This window comes from Copadichromis virginalis, linkage group LG6 (genome assembly GCF_057382275.1).
Source record: "Copadichromis virginalis isolate Kocher_CV1m ecotype Utaka linkage group LG6, C_Virginalis_male_GT1.1, whole genome shotgun sequence".
Classification (NCBI taxonomy): domain Eukaryota; kingdom Metazoa; phylum Chordata; class Actinopteri; order Cichliformes; family Cichlidae; genus Copadichromis; species Copadichromis virginalis.
In genome coordinates, this window is record NC_140623.1 from 26,046,587 (window position 1) to 26,061,730 (window position 15,144).

Genomic DNA, 15,144 nt, shown 5'->3' on the forward strand with positions numbered 1-15,144 from the left:
GTAGGACACGCTTCCGCTGTGTTTGTGTGCGTGTGTGGGTGTGCATGACCTGTTACCTCCGTCTTTATATGGCTACGGTAATGGTTTCAGGAAATGAGGCCACTCTGGTCACTTTCTCAGGGCCATTTAAGGTTTACGATTTGGTTGCAGAGTTATGGTTTGGGCTAGGCTTTAAATTGGGCATGAAGTTGTGATTCTTGAGTTTGGGTGTGGAGGCAAAGTAGTGCGTTATGTCATACTGTGCATGTTTGTATATGACTGTGTGAACTTTTGCGTGAGAGCTTCTATCCGTGAAAGATGGGATGTTAATAGTTCGAAGCTGTTCTGCACTGGCTGTTCCCATGCATCACAAACCAAGTGCTGAGCCTACGTAAACACAATGAAAACAATCATTTTTTCCCATCTAACCAACTGCTGTGTCTTACCCCACTGTTTTACCACATCATATGACTGGTTTGGACCCGGCCTGACCAATTTAATATCTGAGGAGATAGCGTGTGATCGTGCTTTATTTAGACTGTTTACCGATTTATTCATGGTGTGCCCATTTTCCTGGATTTGGGCTTTCTGAATGGTTTAAAATGAGAAGAAACAAATAGTTCTGTACTCAGTGTGCATTTTGAAGCGCACTCACCCACCTCAGCTGGGAAAGACCCGAGGCAGAGAAACTGGCAGCTCCAATGTGGAGAGAGGGAGGCAGTGGGAGGCCAAGCCCAAACAGATGAGCCTTATCTGGGCAGAGCATGTGTGAGCAGCCCCTCCGCCCCCGCCTGTCCTGGAGCTGGAGCCCTGGCTGTCTGTCTTTCTTCCAGCTAAGAAAATGCAAATACTGTTGAGCATGTCCAAACACACACACACGAGCGCTTTCATGCACGCATAAACACACACAAAAAAACATATATGCCCAGATGTGGACGAGCACAAACATATACTCTCCTCGCAGCCGCTTCCATGCGTTGCTGAACGCAGACCTTCTGCCAAGCCAGCATTCCCACCAAGTGACTGGAAAGTGCGAGTGTGTGTTTTATCTGCAGATTGCTTCTGTTGTAGTCCATTGCAGTAAAGTTGTAGCGCAAAGAATTTAGGCAAGCTGTCTTTTAAAGACTGGGGTTGATAAACATATGTTAGAAGCTCTTCTTACCGTCTGTCCACATCCCATTTAAAGTAAGTTGTATAAGCATTCCTCTTGCTCCTCTGTCATTTGAGTGTGTGTGTCTGCTGTGTGTGTGTGTGTGTGTGTTTGCGATGTTGGCGTGGGATTTTACAACTGTATGGGACTGATTCGTGCTCGTAAAATAAGCTGCGGGAGGAGACTCGGCTGCAGGAGTTTCTTCCTGTCAGCATCCTGCTGTTTGTTCATTGATTTCAATCTGTTTAAACGTAAACTGCCATCTGAAGGCTCAAAAGGAGTTTTAGGTCCCATTTCGGCAGAATCGGGTCACAGCTGAACATACGCATGTGTGCCTGAGTGTATGTGTGTGTGTGTGTGTGTACTTTGGTGTTTTTGGCGTATGTGTGCATGTTTGAGCTGTGACTCAGTGATTTTTGGGATTATGGTATTAGGCCCTAGATGAGCAGGCCTGATCCTAAATCAAACACACACAGACAGTCTTTCACATCTCTCTCACACACACACACACACAATCCCTTCCAGGACAAGCAGTGTCAGCCGAGTCTTACACAGAGACGGCCTTACAGTCATATTGCCATTCAAAGCGACACATCCAGAGTATACTCAGATTAGGCCCGTGATCGTCTTAGCATGTATTATAAAACAAGACGGCTGAACAATCCAACACCAAAGGCCTCTGGGCCCTGTGAAAACATTAATCTCCCTGCCATGACCTCACATGATCCTCACCCTTTATTACTTGCACATAAACCTGCCTTTATAGTAGTAGACTTGGATTATTTCAACATGGAACAGAATAAAAATCAGGTTCATCTGCAGACAGTAATTTGATGCAATCGGTGCCATGCATCATTCCCATACTCTCAGCATACAGACTTAGAATTGAGTGTTTCATCACCGCCTGTATCTTTTGCTCCCATCTGTTTTTCTGTCTTTTCCCTTATTTGCTTTTTCCATCTAATCCATTCTCCAATTCAACTTGCACACATGTGTTTCTATTCTTTTCTCCACCTTAAATAACATCCACTTTTTCTCTTATTACTCAGGTGTCCTGGGCAGTGACTACATCAACGCTAACTATATTGATGGCTACCGCCGTCAGAATGCCTATATTGCCACTCAGGGCGCCCTTCCCGAGACCTTCGGGGACTTCTGGAGGATGGTCTGGGAGCAGCACACAGCCAACATCATCATGATGACCAAGCTGGAAGAGAAATCACGGGTAAGGAAATGGAATAAGGTGGGAGTGTGCACGACTGCAGAGCTGAATAGAGAGAGCATCACAGAGAATGAGTACAAATACAATATTACAGACGAAGCCAAAGACTAGAGCAGGACATGATAAAGCATAAGGCTAGATGAGAAAAATTGTGGTTTTATTATTGGATTAAATGTATCAAATGTAGTATAAGAACTGGGTAAGCTCTATTGTGAGGTCCACTGCATAAAATAGGAGAAAAGTTACACGTTTGGTTAAAATTAATGAGGTTATCTATTTGTCTTTGATTATGAAGCATCTACTTTTTCACAAGCTGAAAAGAATATGATATATAGAGTTCATCTGCAACAATAAATATATTATAGCAGCCTCCATTACAGCTCAGTAATGTTCTTATAGTAGGGTAATAGTTTCATAATAACAACATAATCAGATAATAATATAATAACCAAGATATTAAGCAAGTAATACAAAGGTATTAACAATTTGTAAACTTAATATTTACATTTATAAACCAAGGATGCCAGTGAGGTAGAACTATTTGGTAGCGTTGTGGTCGCCATGTGTTAAGGTGGTAACAAGAAAATGTTTTGGCTTAAAACTTCTACTATTATTACATTATTGTGGCAATAAGCTGATAATAATACGGTAATATTGGCTGGTGTTTTCATTGGATAGCTTCAAATGAAAATTGTGTCTAAATTGGTATCCACAAAATCACAATCATTGAAACTTAAATTAAACTTTTTGTTAGTGAGAATGTGTAGGCCAACAAAAGCTGCTGTTTTATACCATATGCAATGCTGTCCAGTCACTCCGAACTGGAAGCTAATGTTCTGTGGCTGAATTAACTTTTAAAGTTTGTGGGGAAAAGAGTCGTTTTGTTGGTAATTAGTACTGAAATATTGTTAGTGAGCTCCTAAATATTTTTCAGCATTAGCAGGCATGCTGACGGACAAACATTTTTCATCATCGGTATCGTCAGTATTTTTTCTTTACATTAGAAAGCAAGTTATGTGCAACGTGCGACTAATGCATAAGCTGTCATGATGGAGGCGTGTATATATAACTGATGGTTAGAGTGACATAATGAGTGAGAAATGCAAAACAGCTAAATTACAGCTAAGGTGTTGTGGCATGTTGTGAGGAGATACAGAGAGACTAGAAAAAGACATGAGTTTTATTTTATTTCATTTTATTTTATTTGAATGCACGAGGACAATAGATTGTAGGTGGAGTGAACAGAATAGGCTAAAAGAGGACACGCGAGGAATCGCTGGAATACAACATTTAGTGCATGACGATCAAGCTAAATGTTCTTGGGAAGTCAGAATGGGCGTGTAGTGTATCAGAGTAGAAGGCAAAAAAAATAGCGTGGATTGATGAACCAGACCTGGAGGAATTACAAGTACAGCTAAATTGGGGTAAGTAATGAATTAGAAAATAATCTGGCTTCGAGGCATTTGCTATTGTTAACAGAATGTGCACTTGAGTAAAAATTCAGTGTAATGAGAATGTCATGTCAGAGTAAAATGAACATGAATGGCTTGAGGTATGAATCATGACTGAAGTGTTAACCAATTATGTCCAAAGACCTTTTCAGAAAATTATCCTTTCTTCCCATTTGTGCTTCTTTTCCTATTAACCTGTGCCTTGTGTTAAAACACTGTTTCCTTTTCAACTTTTTCCAACTGTCTCTGTTGTGTCTGTTTGACCCTCAGATGCCCTCTTATTTCTTCTCTAAGGCAAGATCTCTCTTTCTCTCCTTTGCTAAAATCCCTTTATAAGTACAAACTCACTTCTCATGGTTTTCTCCTTACCTTTATCCCCCGTTTTGTTATAGTTTTTCTGCTCCCTCCCCACCTCCTCTTTTTTTTCTCCAAGCAATAGCAAATAATGCATTGGATGATAATGCAAAAATTGTATTGTAAACTGACCACATAGTTAACTAGTTAAAAATGTTATTTTTTGCTTTTAATACAGTTCATAAAGAGTGCACATAAGTGTTTATGGTTTGCATGATCGCACCCACAATGGGCATTTTCCTCCACTTCCTGTCTTGTGACTGTGTAGTATATTAAGTAGTCCTTGTTTTCTGGCCACATTGTCATAAGGTTTATTTTTTGGTTGTTTTTCGGTTGGGTTTTTTGGGGTTTTTTTCCACTGCAGAGCAAGTTTGTGTTGAGCTTGTGAAGCTGTAAATTGTCAAAATTCAATAAACAGCGTTATGAAATGAAAACATTCAATTTGAAGATATTTAGCTGTTTATTATCAGCCCACTAGCTCTGCACGTACTGTTTGAGTGAGTAGTGGGCTGCTTGTTGGAGAAAATTATTTAATCTCATTTAACACCTCTCAACATTATACCATTATGTGTTTACGCATTAAGCGCACAGATGATCACAGATGGTCCCACTGTGGGAACGATGCCAGCATCCTTCCTTTTAGCACCAATCAAACCACGCTAGAACAGGGCACAGTTATGCTGCTAGCCTCATAAATCAATGGATAATATAGTCTTCACACCAGGGATTTTATTTTTTTTGCGATCCTGTTTATGCTCTGTCAGTGTGAGCCCCCCCTCCTCCTTACACAGGCAACCGTTCCTGTCCCCACAGTCTCTCAAGGTCTGGTGGGAAAACAACAGTTGAAAAGCTGTAATTACAGCCTGAACATCACGGGCCAAAACGCATAATCCCCAGTCTGGAGCAGTGGAATGCAGAGCAAGCTGAGCTGAGCTCCCTGCAGTCTTTGATGTGAGGACTGGAGGGATCAGCACATAACGTTTGGTTTGGCCTGATTCTGCCAAGCCCCCCCTCATCTCCTCTGGGATTTTTTTTTCCTCCCTCCTCTGTGGTCTCCGAAGCCGAATCGAAGAACTACAAATATGACTGCCGGGTGCAGGGGAAATCAAAGTGTTTTGCTTGATAGGGATGCTGGGATTTTGTGTGTGCTACGATTGGTTATGTAGGGATTTGTGGGGCTGCGATGTATTAGCAACGTACAGCATCGAATATGTGAAGGATGAGTTTTCGGTATCTCTTGGCTTTTCTGAGCACTGGTGTGGATCTTTGAGAGAGCCCACCAACCTATAGCAGTTAACTAGCATGATCAAACGCCCACCCCACCCGACACAGACACACACTTACTAAAACCCCTTTTCATATGCTGGATTGTCTCTGTATGTACATTACTGTCTGATTCTCTCAAATTCTCTCACTGATCTGCTTTAGCACTCCTCTCCCCCTTCTTTTCTTTTTTTTTTTGTTCCTTCTACACATGCACTCAAAGTCACGTCAGCTCTTTTCTTTCTCTTTTCTTTCACCAAAATCTTTGCAAAGAATTATTCAACCTGCTCTTCGTCTCTCACAGCTTCTCCCCTCTTCCATTTTAGGTGAAGTGCGATCAGTACTGGCCAACACGTGGCACAGAGACCTACGGCCTGATCCAGGTCACTCTGCTTGACACAGTGGAGCTGGCCACCTACTCTGTCAGGACCTTCGCTCTTTACAAGGTACTGAAACATGGCATGTATAATGGAGTGTGCGTAATTGATCTGTTCAAATATTTATACATACTTCGTTGCAGGTCTATAAACAAAATTTCATTCCCAGCATGGTTGGATAGCATATTTTTAGAGCTAGCTCTGAGAGCTCACACTATAAACCATCCTGCTGCTGTAATGAGTGATCAAACCACATCAGCGTATTAATCAGTGGCTGAAGAGAGTGCCAACTAATACACTTTCTTTATATTTGAGCAGTGTTTGCCAAAAACTATAGTGCCCTGCAGATTTCTTTTAAAATAAACTAGACTAAACCTGATAGCCTGGGCAGCTCATGACATGCTTGTTTACGTTTTTTTAATGGGATTTGTGGACATTTACAAAAATTACAGAATAACTAAGTCTTTATATTTAACCCCACGTCTAATCTGCTCAACCAGAGTGGCTCAAATGAGAAGCGTGAAGTCCGTCACTTCCAGTTTACAGCCTGGCCAGACCACGGGGTGCCTGAACATCCCACCCCCTTCCTGGCCTTCCTTCGCCGGGTCAAGGCCTGCAATCCTCCAGATGCGGGACCCATGGTTGTCCATTGCAGGTATGTGTCTGTGTATTTTCAGTTCGGCTCATCCATTCTTATTATTCACTGAACCAGAATTATTTATGATATCCATCCACAACCATAAAGGAAACAGGTCTGCTCCGTGACTGTGTGTTTGTGAGTCTGCATGAAACACTTATGCGTTATTTTGGCATTTATGAGTTAACAACATTTTCAAAAGCCTGGCAGTCGGCGAAAATCAACAAGAGTCCAAGGGTGCTTGTATAAAATAGTTCAGAGGCGCTGAAGTAAAATAAGATTGACCTGCGATTATGCAAACCCCAAACATCCTGGCTGGCTTAGACACCCACATTCCTCCCACAACAACCTCCTTCATCTCCATCATCAGCTACCATGCTGACCCTATTTTCCATAATTAGCTTTCACAGTTGACAATATACCATTTAGGCTGGGGGTACATCTGGGTTCACAAGTTTATATTCAAATGAGCTGCTGTCTGAGCAGCAGGAGGCCAATGTGTTGGATGGAGAAGAGACTCTGGGAGCTTGTCATTACGGGCTTGGCACAGCGTTTAGCTCCAGAGCTCGAATGAAGCTTCTGTTTGCTCTTACTGGCAATCGCAGAGAAAAAAAGATAGAGCAGGGCAGTGGGAATATGGAACAGAAACTCTCGGGAGGAAGAATTAGTGAGGTATGGATGTGGAGGAGAATGAAGGAGGGGAAGGGGGTAAGGCTGAGACAATGATGGAGAGGGAAAGGTAGCGAGGGACTGGGAGTTAGAGGAGGAGATGTGTGCAGAGTGAGAAAAAAGAAGGTGAGGTCAAATCCAGGACACAGTGAATGAAAGTGATGAATTAAAGAAAAGGAAAGATGGAGAGAAAATGGTTTCCAAGAAGAAGAAAAGGACAAATGTGAGTGTGAAAAAGTGTCGGGGCTGGCGTGAGAGGGTACTTATCGGGGAGAAAAAGAGGCAGAGCGACGGGGGCGGGACGCAGCGGAGAAGGTTGGCAGGAGAGCAGCTCTTCCTAATCTTCCGTAGCAGTCAGATGGAGTATCTAACAGGATTATCAGTCAAATTTAATTATCCTGGCAAGACTCCATCATAATGTGCTTTTACATTTCAACCAACCTCTGTATCAAACAACGGACCAAATCTCATTCCACCTCGACAACGCTCCCGCGCATGCACACCGATATTCATTTAACCACATAAAGAATTTTCTATTCACTTGCACAAACTTGCTTGGTCAGGTTGTCTCACCGTTTACTAGCACAGCAAAAATGTGAAGTGTTTGGGTGGGCAGCTAACGGTATTATATTTCCGGATCGTGTGTCGATAGGGAGGATATCTTCTTAATGCCAGCGAGACAGTGTTGCTGACTCATCGCTGATGTCAATTTTTACCTGCTTTGACGGAAATATTGCTGGCTGGGATCTCGATGATAGTTAGCTGATTTAGGCAAAGCATGTTATGTTTGAGCTCTGCGGGGACAGATTTGCACCAGGTATTAGGACACAGCGCACACACTGCAGTTTATGTGAGAAAATAACCTCACTATCTGGTTCTCTTTTCCTATTTCCAGTGCTGGAGTGGGCCGCACTGGCTGTTTCATTGTGATTGATGCCATGACAGAGCGAATCAAGCATGAGAAGACCATCGACATCTACGGTCATGTCACGCTGATGCGCTCCGAGAGGAACTACATGGTGCAGACGGAAGACCAGTACATCTTCATTCACGATGCACTGCTGGAGGCGGTGACCTGCGGGAACACCGAAGTCCCTGCGAGGAACCTGTACTCCTACATCCAGAGGCTGACGCAGATTGAACCAGGAGAAAATGTCACCGGCATGGAGCTGGAGTTCAAGGTGAGGAGGATTCACTTTGTTCCTCCGAAGGCTATAAAATTAAGCCCTACAGATTTATGGTGGTTCATAAAACCGATTCATGATAATAATGTAACACTTCACTGGTTTCTGTAAGGCCGAGTTGTCTTTTTCTTGCCCTTCGCCACCTAAAAGGTTAACAGTAAGAGCCAGTGAAAGCATCTTTGAAGCACTGCAGATCTTCAGGGCCTGCTCAGAGATATCCAGCGGGATAAATCACTGTCTGAAGACTTTACCTACTGGCCATTCTGTCCATATAAAGAATAGAGCAAACGTTCATATTTCATATTTAATTCTTGACCTTGAAAGCTATAATTGACCAAAAAACAAAGTTGCACTTCAGGTCCCATGCTGAGGGTTTTCATAGGAAGATGGTTCTTACCACCAAAGCTTGGGAAGAACGTTGTCTAAAATGACATACAGAATGTTTAATTCAGGAAGCTTTGACTTTGATAGCCCCTGAGCATCTTTCCCAGGGCTGTTAGTGGTTCTTACAGTTTCAATCCCCCTCTGAGAGATTCATATAGATGGTTGGATTTGAAGGGGATTATGGGATTGCACCTTTTGAATCTAAGGTAAGAGAGTTAGCTTTTCTGAGGGTTTCTGAAAGCATCGCAGTTTGGGAAGTTTGATAGGCATGCACGTAAAGACCAAATAATGTAGGCCAGAAAGTTGAAGTTTGTAATAAAATCTTAGGGGGTTGGAAGTTATAACAGCTTTTTCAAAACTTTAGGGAGCTGATTAGAATATAAAGTGAGAACAGCAAATGTAGGCATCATAAACAATCGCAGTGAGAACATAAGGGATTCAAAGTCTTGCTGGGAAGTGTTATTTTCATTATATTCTAGTTGTTATTTTGTTTACTGTGTTGTTTACCTCATGCCAGATGAGTTCTCTGCAGACCTGACTGGCCTGGCTGGGTGAAAAAGAGAGAATCGGTTGTAGCTTTACAGGTATACGTTGAAAGCAGGTGGCTTAATTTTTCCCAGGAATGGCTTGTGTCTGCTCAGACAATCAGAGGGCAAGGTAAACACAAAGTGACTCTGAGCAATCTCCCTCATCCTATGCCCCAGCTGTCCTCCCTCCCTCTAATAGGAGCGCTCCCCTCAGAATGACAATGAACTGAGCGCTCGCTGTATTGTTTTCACAGCCTTAGATTGATGTGAAACACATGGCGGGGTTGTCCCACTCACCATATTTCATCTCACTTGAACTCGCGTGGTATATCACAGCCCACCGTCTGAAAGATTACTTTCCACCTCCGTCAACAAAACACCAAAAGGTTGGAACTTCTCGTGTAAGAGGCGTCATGTCCCTCAAATAAAATCACAAAGTTGAAGCAAGCGTGTGAGGAAAAGGGAGAGGTGAATGTTTTCTGGCTGCTTTTGGTAATCCAACACCTTAATACGCCGTGTTTTTGTTTCTTTTCACAGAGAGTTTATTGGTGGAGTTCTCGGAGCTTGCCAGGAGGGCATGATTTTCTCCTTGGTGAAAAATATTGGCATGTATCGAAGCGGTGAAAAGCTTTGTTTTTGCCAGGCTTTATTGATAAGACCGCGTCAAATTCAAACCAAATGACATGAAGAATTACTATTGTTGATGCTGGAAACTGGGTTCAGAGTACCCAGAATGTACTGGTGAACTTGTGATTAGTGGGGATTTTCCAGCTCAGTCTGTCTGTAAGAAAATAAGGTACTGCTGTTTCTCCCACAGCACTCCGGTAGCCGCTGATGGTAGACGTTGGGTTCATGAGACCCCATTGTTTCCCCCTGAGTCTGCGGTTTCCCTCTGCCTATTCTCTGTTTCTCTGTGTTTCTTTTTAAACCGTGTCATCCAGTGGTCGAGTGTGAGCGAGTGTACTGCATGTACTTACGGCTGCCTGTCTGCACATATCCACATATGAATGTGTGTGTTCCAGTTTTTCTTTTTCTTTTTTTTTTTGACTGGATCAACTGTGGTTCACATGTGTGTGTTGAGACAGTGTGGGGCCTTGTGGTTTCCTGCCCCCTGACTTTTGATTTTCTCCTTCCTCTCCCTGTTCCATTCCCTACCGCTGCCCTCGTCCCCTATATCGGCCCTGCTGTGTTGATTCAGTTGAAGATGTCTGACTAAATATCCTGAGGCCTGCAGATTAAAGATGGTTTTCTAATTCCACTTGTCCAATAAAAAACCAAACCTTGTGCTTTTTAAAAGAGTACTTTTTTTTTCTTTTACTTCCTTGCTTATCCGTCCTTTTTTATTTCGCCATCATTTCAGTGCTCTCATCAGTGCTGCTTGTAATTCTTTTTCTGTAATTTTCATCTGCACAATATTACAGCATATTTCCTTTATTTCTTATATTTCAGCGTCTGGCCAGTGCCAAGGCCCACACATCACGGTTTGTGAGTGCCAATCTGCCGTGCAACAAGTTCAAAAACCGGCTGGTGAATATCATGCCCTACGAGACCACGCGTGTGTGTCTGCAGCCAATCAGAGGAGTGGAAGGATCCGACTACATCAATGCCAGCTTCATTGATGGATACAGGTCAGTTTAACATCAGTCACTTTACAATGTTCTCACGCATGGGGAGAAATTTATTTTCATTTATACTTATCCATGTGTTTATAGGCAGCAGAAGGCCTATATAGCAACCCAGGGCCCACTGGCTGAGACCACAGAGGACTACTGGAGGATGCTGTGGGAACATAACTCCACCATTGTTGTCATGCTAACCAAACTGAGAGAAATGGGACGGGTACGGATAAATGCACTCAAACACACTCAAATGTGATACATGCATTGGTCCTGCAGGATAAAAACATATAGCTGCACTGGTTGAATGTCTTTTTAATTAGCGTATCACAGTACTGTGCAAAAGTCTTGAGCTACATGTTGGTTTTTTTCCTTTGGACATTGGCAGCTTTTCTACTCATTTTCAGTCCAGTGCTTGACCATTTCAGAGGAATGTTGAGCTACTTAACACTGACCTATGAACCGTTCAAGGATAAAAAGGAACTGAACTCAAGAGATGAACCAGTGTTGGGTCTACACAAAGCAGCTTAGCAAAGAAGCAATTTTAAATTGTAGCTTTAGGCACTTTGTTACTAACAACCCATCACAAAAACACAGTTTGTTCCAATTTCTTTAGTTGAAATTACAGAAAATGCCAAAAAATTACACAGCCCATTATCATAAAATAGCTTTTTTTTGCACTAACAAGGCAGCTTTCAAAGGGCTATTAACTGAAAACCTGTTAGCACCTGACAGTCATGTCCTGGAGAAATAGGAAAAAAATGCTGCAAAGACCTGACACAGGGCCTGAGAGACGCATCTGGCCCTACAGACGACCCACCCACTGTTACCTGAAGCTTCATCAGGATGGTCTCAGTGAAAGGGTTGCTGTCAAGAAGTTCCTCTTAAGGAAGGAAAAGAGAAAGAAAAGACTGTGATATGCCAAAGAGTCTCAGAGATCCATTCCTGAAGACTACTTAAAGTAGAAATAAAGAAATAACAACAAAGCTTGCCTAGTAGTCTGTGTTGAAGAATAAAGGTGGTAATTACAAATATTGATTTTCACACGCGATAGAATGGTTAAAGATAAAAACAACAACAACATATAGACTGATTTCCACTCCCATTGTTAGGCTCTATAAAGTCTTATATTTTAGACCAAAGGAACCTGAAGAGGTTACAAATAACTTCAGTTAACAACAAAAAAGCATGTCACTTCACAGAAGGAAAGCAGACCATCCTATTCGGCTATTCAGAGCCCAGAGAATTACCAGTATGGAGATGTGTGTAGCTGTACAAGCTCTTAACTAAAAACTAGACAAAGAATTTACAAATCCTTTGAAACTCACATTAATTAAATGTGTTTGGGCTAGCTGCAGCTTTTAAACAATAGACCCACATTTTTCCCTTGATTAAGTGCCTAAGCGTGTACTATAACATGCAGTATCAGCCCGTAAGAGGATGCATCTCGGGCCCTCCAAGGTTTGGAGGCCTATCTCCACCCACCACCACTTCCCCTGCTGGTGGCGGACTCCCTCAGGTATCGGTGCGTTGGTGGTTCTTTGTATCTGGGGGTGGGTGTCCGGGTACACACCGGCTCACTCCTTGGCGGCCGCTTATTGGGGCTCGCTCGGGCCACTTTGGAGGTGGGGTGCCCCCGGCCTCTCGGCCTGGGGCTCGGTCACTCAGGCACAGCTGGCTGCCGGCGGAGCTCACGGGCGCGTCACTGCAACTCCCCCTGGCTTCTGCTCCGCGGCTGCTGAATGAGCTCTCATCTGGGACTCTCCTTAGCTCTTACTGGGACAGTGGCGCGGCTGCCCCTCTGTGGGTCTTCCTTGGTCTCTTGTGTTCTGGGTGCCTCTGGATGTCTGGAGTTTTGATCTCCTCCATACCTGCTTGATACCATAGAGGACGGGGCTGTGGCTCCCCACACTCTCTAGCAGATCATTACATGGAGAAACCTTTGGAATGCAAGCATGCTGATCCACACAGGTATGCACACAGGTGTACACACGGGTATTCACAGATGCGGACTACAGCTTTCTTGGCTGCTGCCTCAAAACACACTGTGCACTGTCTATCTTGCGTGCTGCACAATATCGTTTATTATTTAGTAACTATTGATATCTATGACTAGCTAGTTTATTGTGATGGTGCTTTGTTTTTTTTATTATTATGTTGCTCTTTGTTGTTTGCTGTCTCCCCTGTTTTTTTTGTTTTTCTTTCTCTCCATACAGGTGACCCAGGAGTTTTTTTTTTTTTTTTTGTTTTTTTTTTCTCTCTTCCCCCCCTTCTCACCGTCTCTTCTCCCCTTTGGTTTTCTTTCTTCCTCTCCCCCTCTTTCTTTCATTCTTTCCCCCTGTCCTATTAAAAAAAAAAAAAAAAAAAAGGATGACAAAGGATGAACTGAAGCTCCGCCATCACGTGATGTCACATGCTGCTGTTTCTGATGTCACTTCCAAAAAAAAAAAAAAAAAAACATGCAGTATCACACAATATATTGTCATTTGAGCTAATTATTTTCAGTAAAAGAATATATTGAAGGGCTGACTGAATAGCAGCATAATGAGCAGCTCCATGTGTTGTTGTTGCAGAAGTTTACATCAGGAGAGGACGGAACTGTGAATAACAATGTCCTCTTAAAATGGGCAGCAGAATAGCTTTTGATGCCTGCAATAGGGGAAAAGCGAATGTTTCGTGATTAAGAATTTGCAATTTTGGGGGGGGGAAATCTATCAAAAATTTAATATAATGAATTAAATATAATAAATGTTTGGGCGTTATGAAGCATTATGCATGGCACAGTGAGAGTGATATGACTTTCAGTATTAATTCAGTGAACATAATATCTCATCTGCATTGAGATGGTCTTGAAATGAATAATGAATATCACAAGTTATGGTGACATTTCCGTTATAAATTGCCTAGAAATGGTTCTCCTCACACACTGAGTACTTTAAATATGATGCAGCGCTCTGAAGAGAAGCCTTTGTACTCTACAGGAGAAGTGTCACCAGTACTGGCCTGCAGAGCGCTCAGCCAGGTACCAGTACTTTGTGGTGGATCCCATGGCTGAGTACAACATGCCCCAGTACATCTTGAGAGAGTTCAAAGTCACTGATGCCAGGGTGAGTCGTCAGCCTGTGAGCAAGACAGACTAATTTGTACTGGCTTCCAGAATTTTCTGAGTTTCAAATTACCATATTTTCTTTCACCCAGGATGGCCAGTCACGGACAGTTCGTCAGTTCCAGTTCACAGACTGGCCCGAGCAAGGAGTGCCAAAGTCAGGAGAAGGATTTATTGATTTTATTGGCCAAGTGCATAAAACTAAAGAACAGTTTGGCCAGGACGGGCCAATTACTGTGCACTGCAGGTAAGGTCTAGGCTGCCTACAAATACCTCAACATTTCACATATTGTTCATTAAGTTGTGCAGACTCGATAAAAAAGAATACCTACAATTCTTGGAACATTTTGTTTCTGCTTGAGTAAAGACTTGGGGAATCTTTTACGTTAAATTTATTCCACTTCTCTGTTAAATATATACAGTGCTTTAATATCAGACAAAGATAAATGAAAAATGCAGTTTTTAAATAATGATTTCATTTAATAAGGGAAAAAAACAAACCTTCCTGCTTCTATGTGAAAAAGTAGTTAAATGATAGATTAACTGTGAAAAAATCCATTTTTTGGGAAGCTAAGTTGAGTTAAATTTCAATACCACACTCTGGCCTGATTACTCCCAAACCAGTTGAATCAAGAAATCACTTGAATAGAGCCTTTCGGACAAAGTGATGTTGCTAAAAGATCTCCCAAAAAAAACAACAGATGATGCCACGATCTAAAGAAACAGCTGAGATATAAAGTCACTAACATCTATCAGTCTGAAAAGGATTACAAAGCCATTTCTAAGGCTTAGGGACTCCAGGGAACCACAGTGAAGGCCATAAATGGAGAAAACTCAGAGCAGTAGTGAACCATCCTAGGAATGACAGGGCTAACAGAATTACCATGCTGATTACCTAGAGGTCACAAAAGAACCCAGAAAAACATCTAAACAACTGTAAGCCTCACTTGCCTTAGTTAAGGTCAGAGTTCATGATTCAAAAATAAGAAAGAGACTGGGCAAAAACCTTTTTTTTAAAGTCTATTTTGTATTTACTTGGTTTTCTTTGTCTAATATTAAAACTTCTTTGATGGTTGAAACACCTAGCTGTGACCGATATTGGAAAAAATATGAAATCAGGAAGAGGGAAATAGTTTTTCACAGCACTGGACTTTTTTTCTTGCTGATACGCTAATAAAGCACCACCACCGCTTGCTGCACCACGTGTGAGCAAATATTCAGAATA

The 15,144-nt window shown here is 42.3% G+C and overlaps 1 protein-coding gene across 5 annotated transcripts in view; it reads left to right on the plus strand.

The window, feature by feature from the left end:
* Positions 1-15,144, plus strand: part of ptprdb (protein tyrosine phosphatase receptor type Db) — a 164,293-nt gene that overhangs the window by 145,394 nt on the left and 3,755 nt on the right. For 3 of the 5 annotated variants that reach the window (XM_085459469.1, XM_085459465.1, XM_085459466.1), the window contains 9 exons: positions 2,179-2,354; positions 4,073-4,096; positions 5,746-5,865; positions 6,297-6,451; positions 7,998-8,283; positions 10,647-10,825; positions 10,910-11,036; positions 13,795-13,920; positions 14,012-14,166. In XM_085459469.1, coding sequence (XP_085315595.1) covers positions 2,179-2,354; positions 4,073-4,096; positions 5,746-5,865; positions 6,297-6,451; positions 7,998-8,283; positions 10,647-10,825; positions 10,910-11,036; positions 13,795-13,920; positions 14,012-14,166 — 1,348 coding nt within the window. The remainder of the gene's footprint in view (positions 1-2,178; positions 2,355-4,072; positions 4,097-5,745; positions 5,866-6,296; positions 6,452-7,997; positions 8,284-10,646; positions 10,826-10,909; positions 11,037-13,794; positions 13,921-14,011; positions 14,167-15,144) is intronic. The other 2 variants (XM_085459467.1, XM_085459470.1) reach the window with 1 other exon arrangement.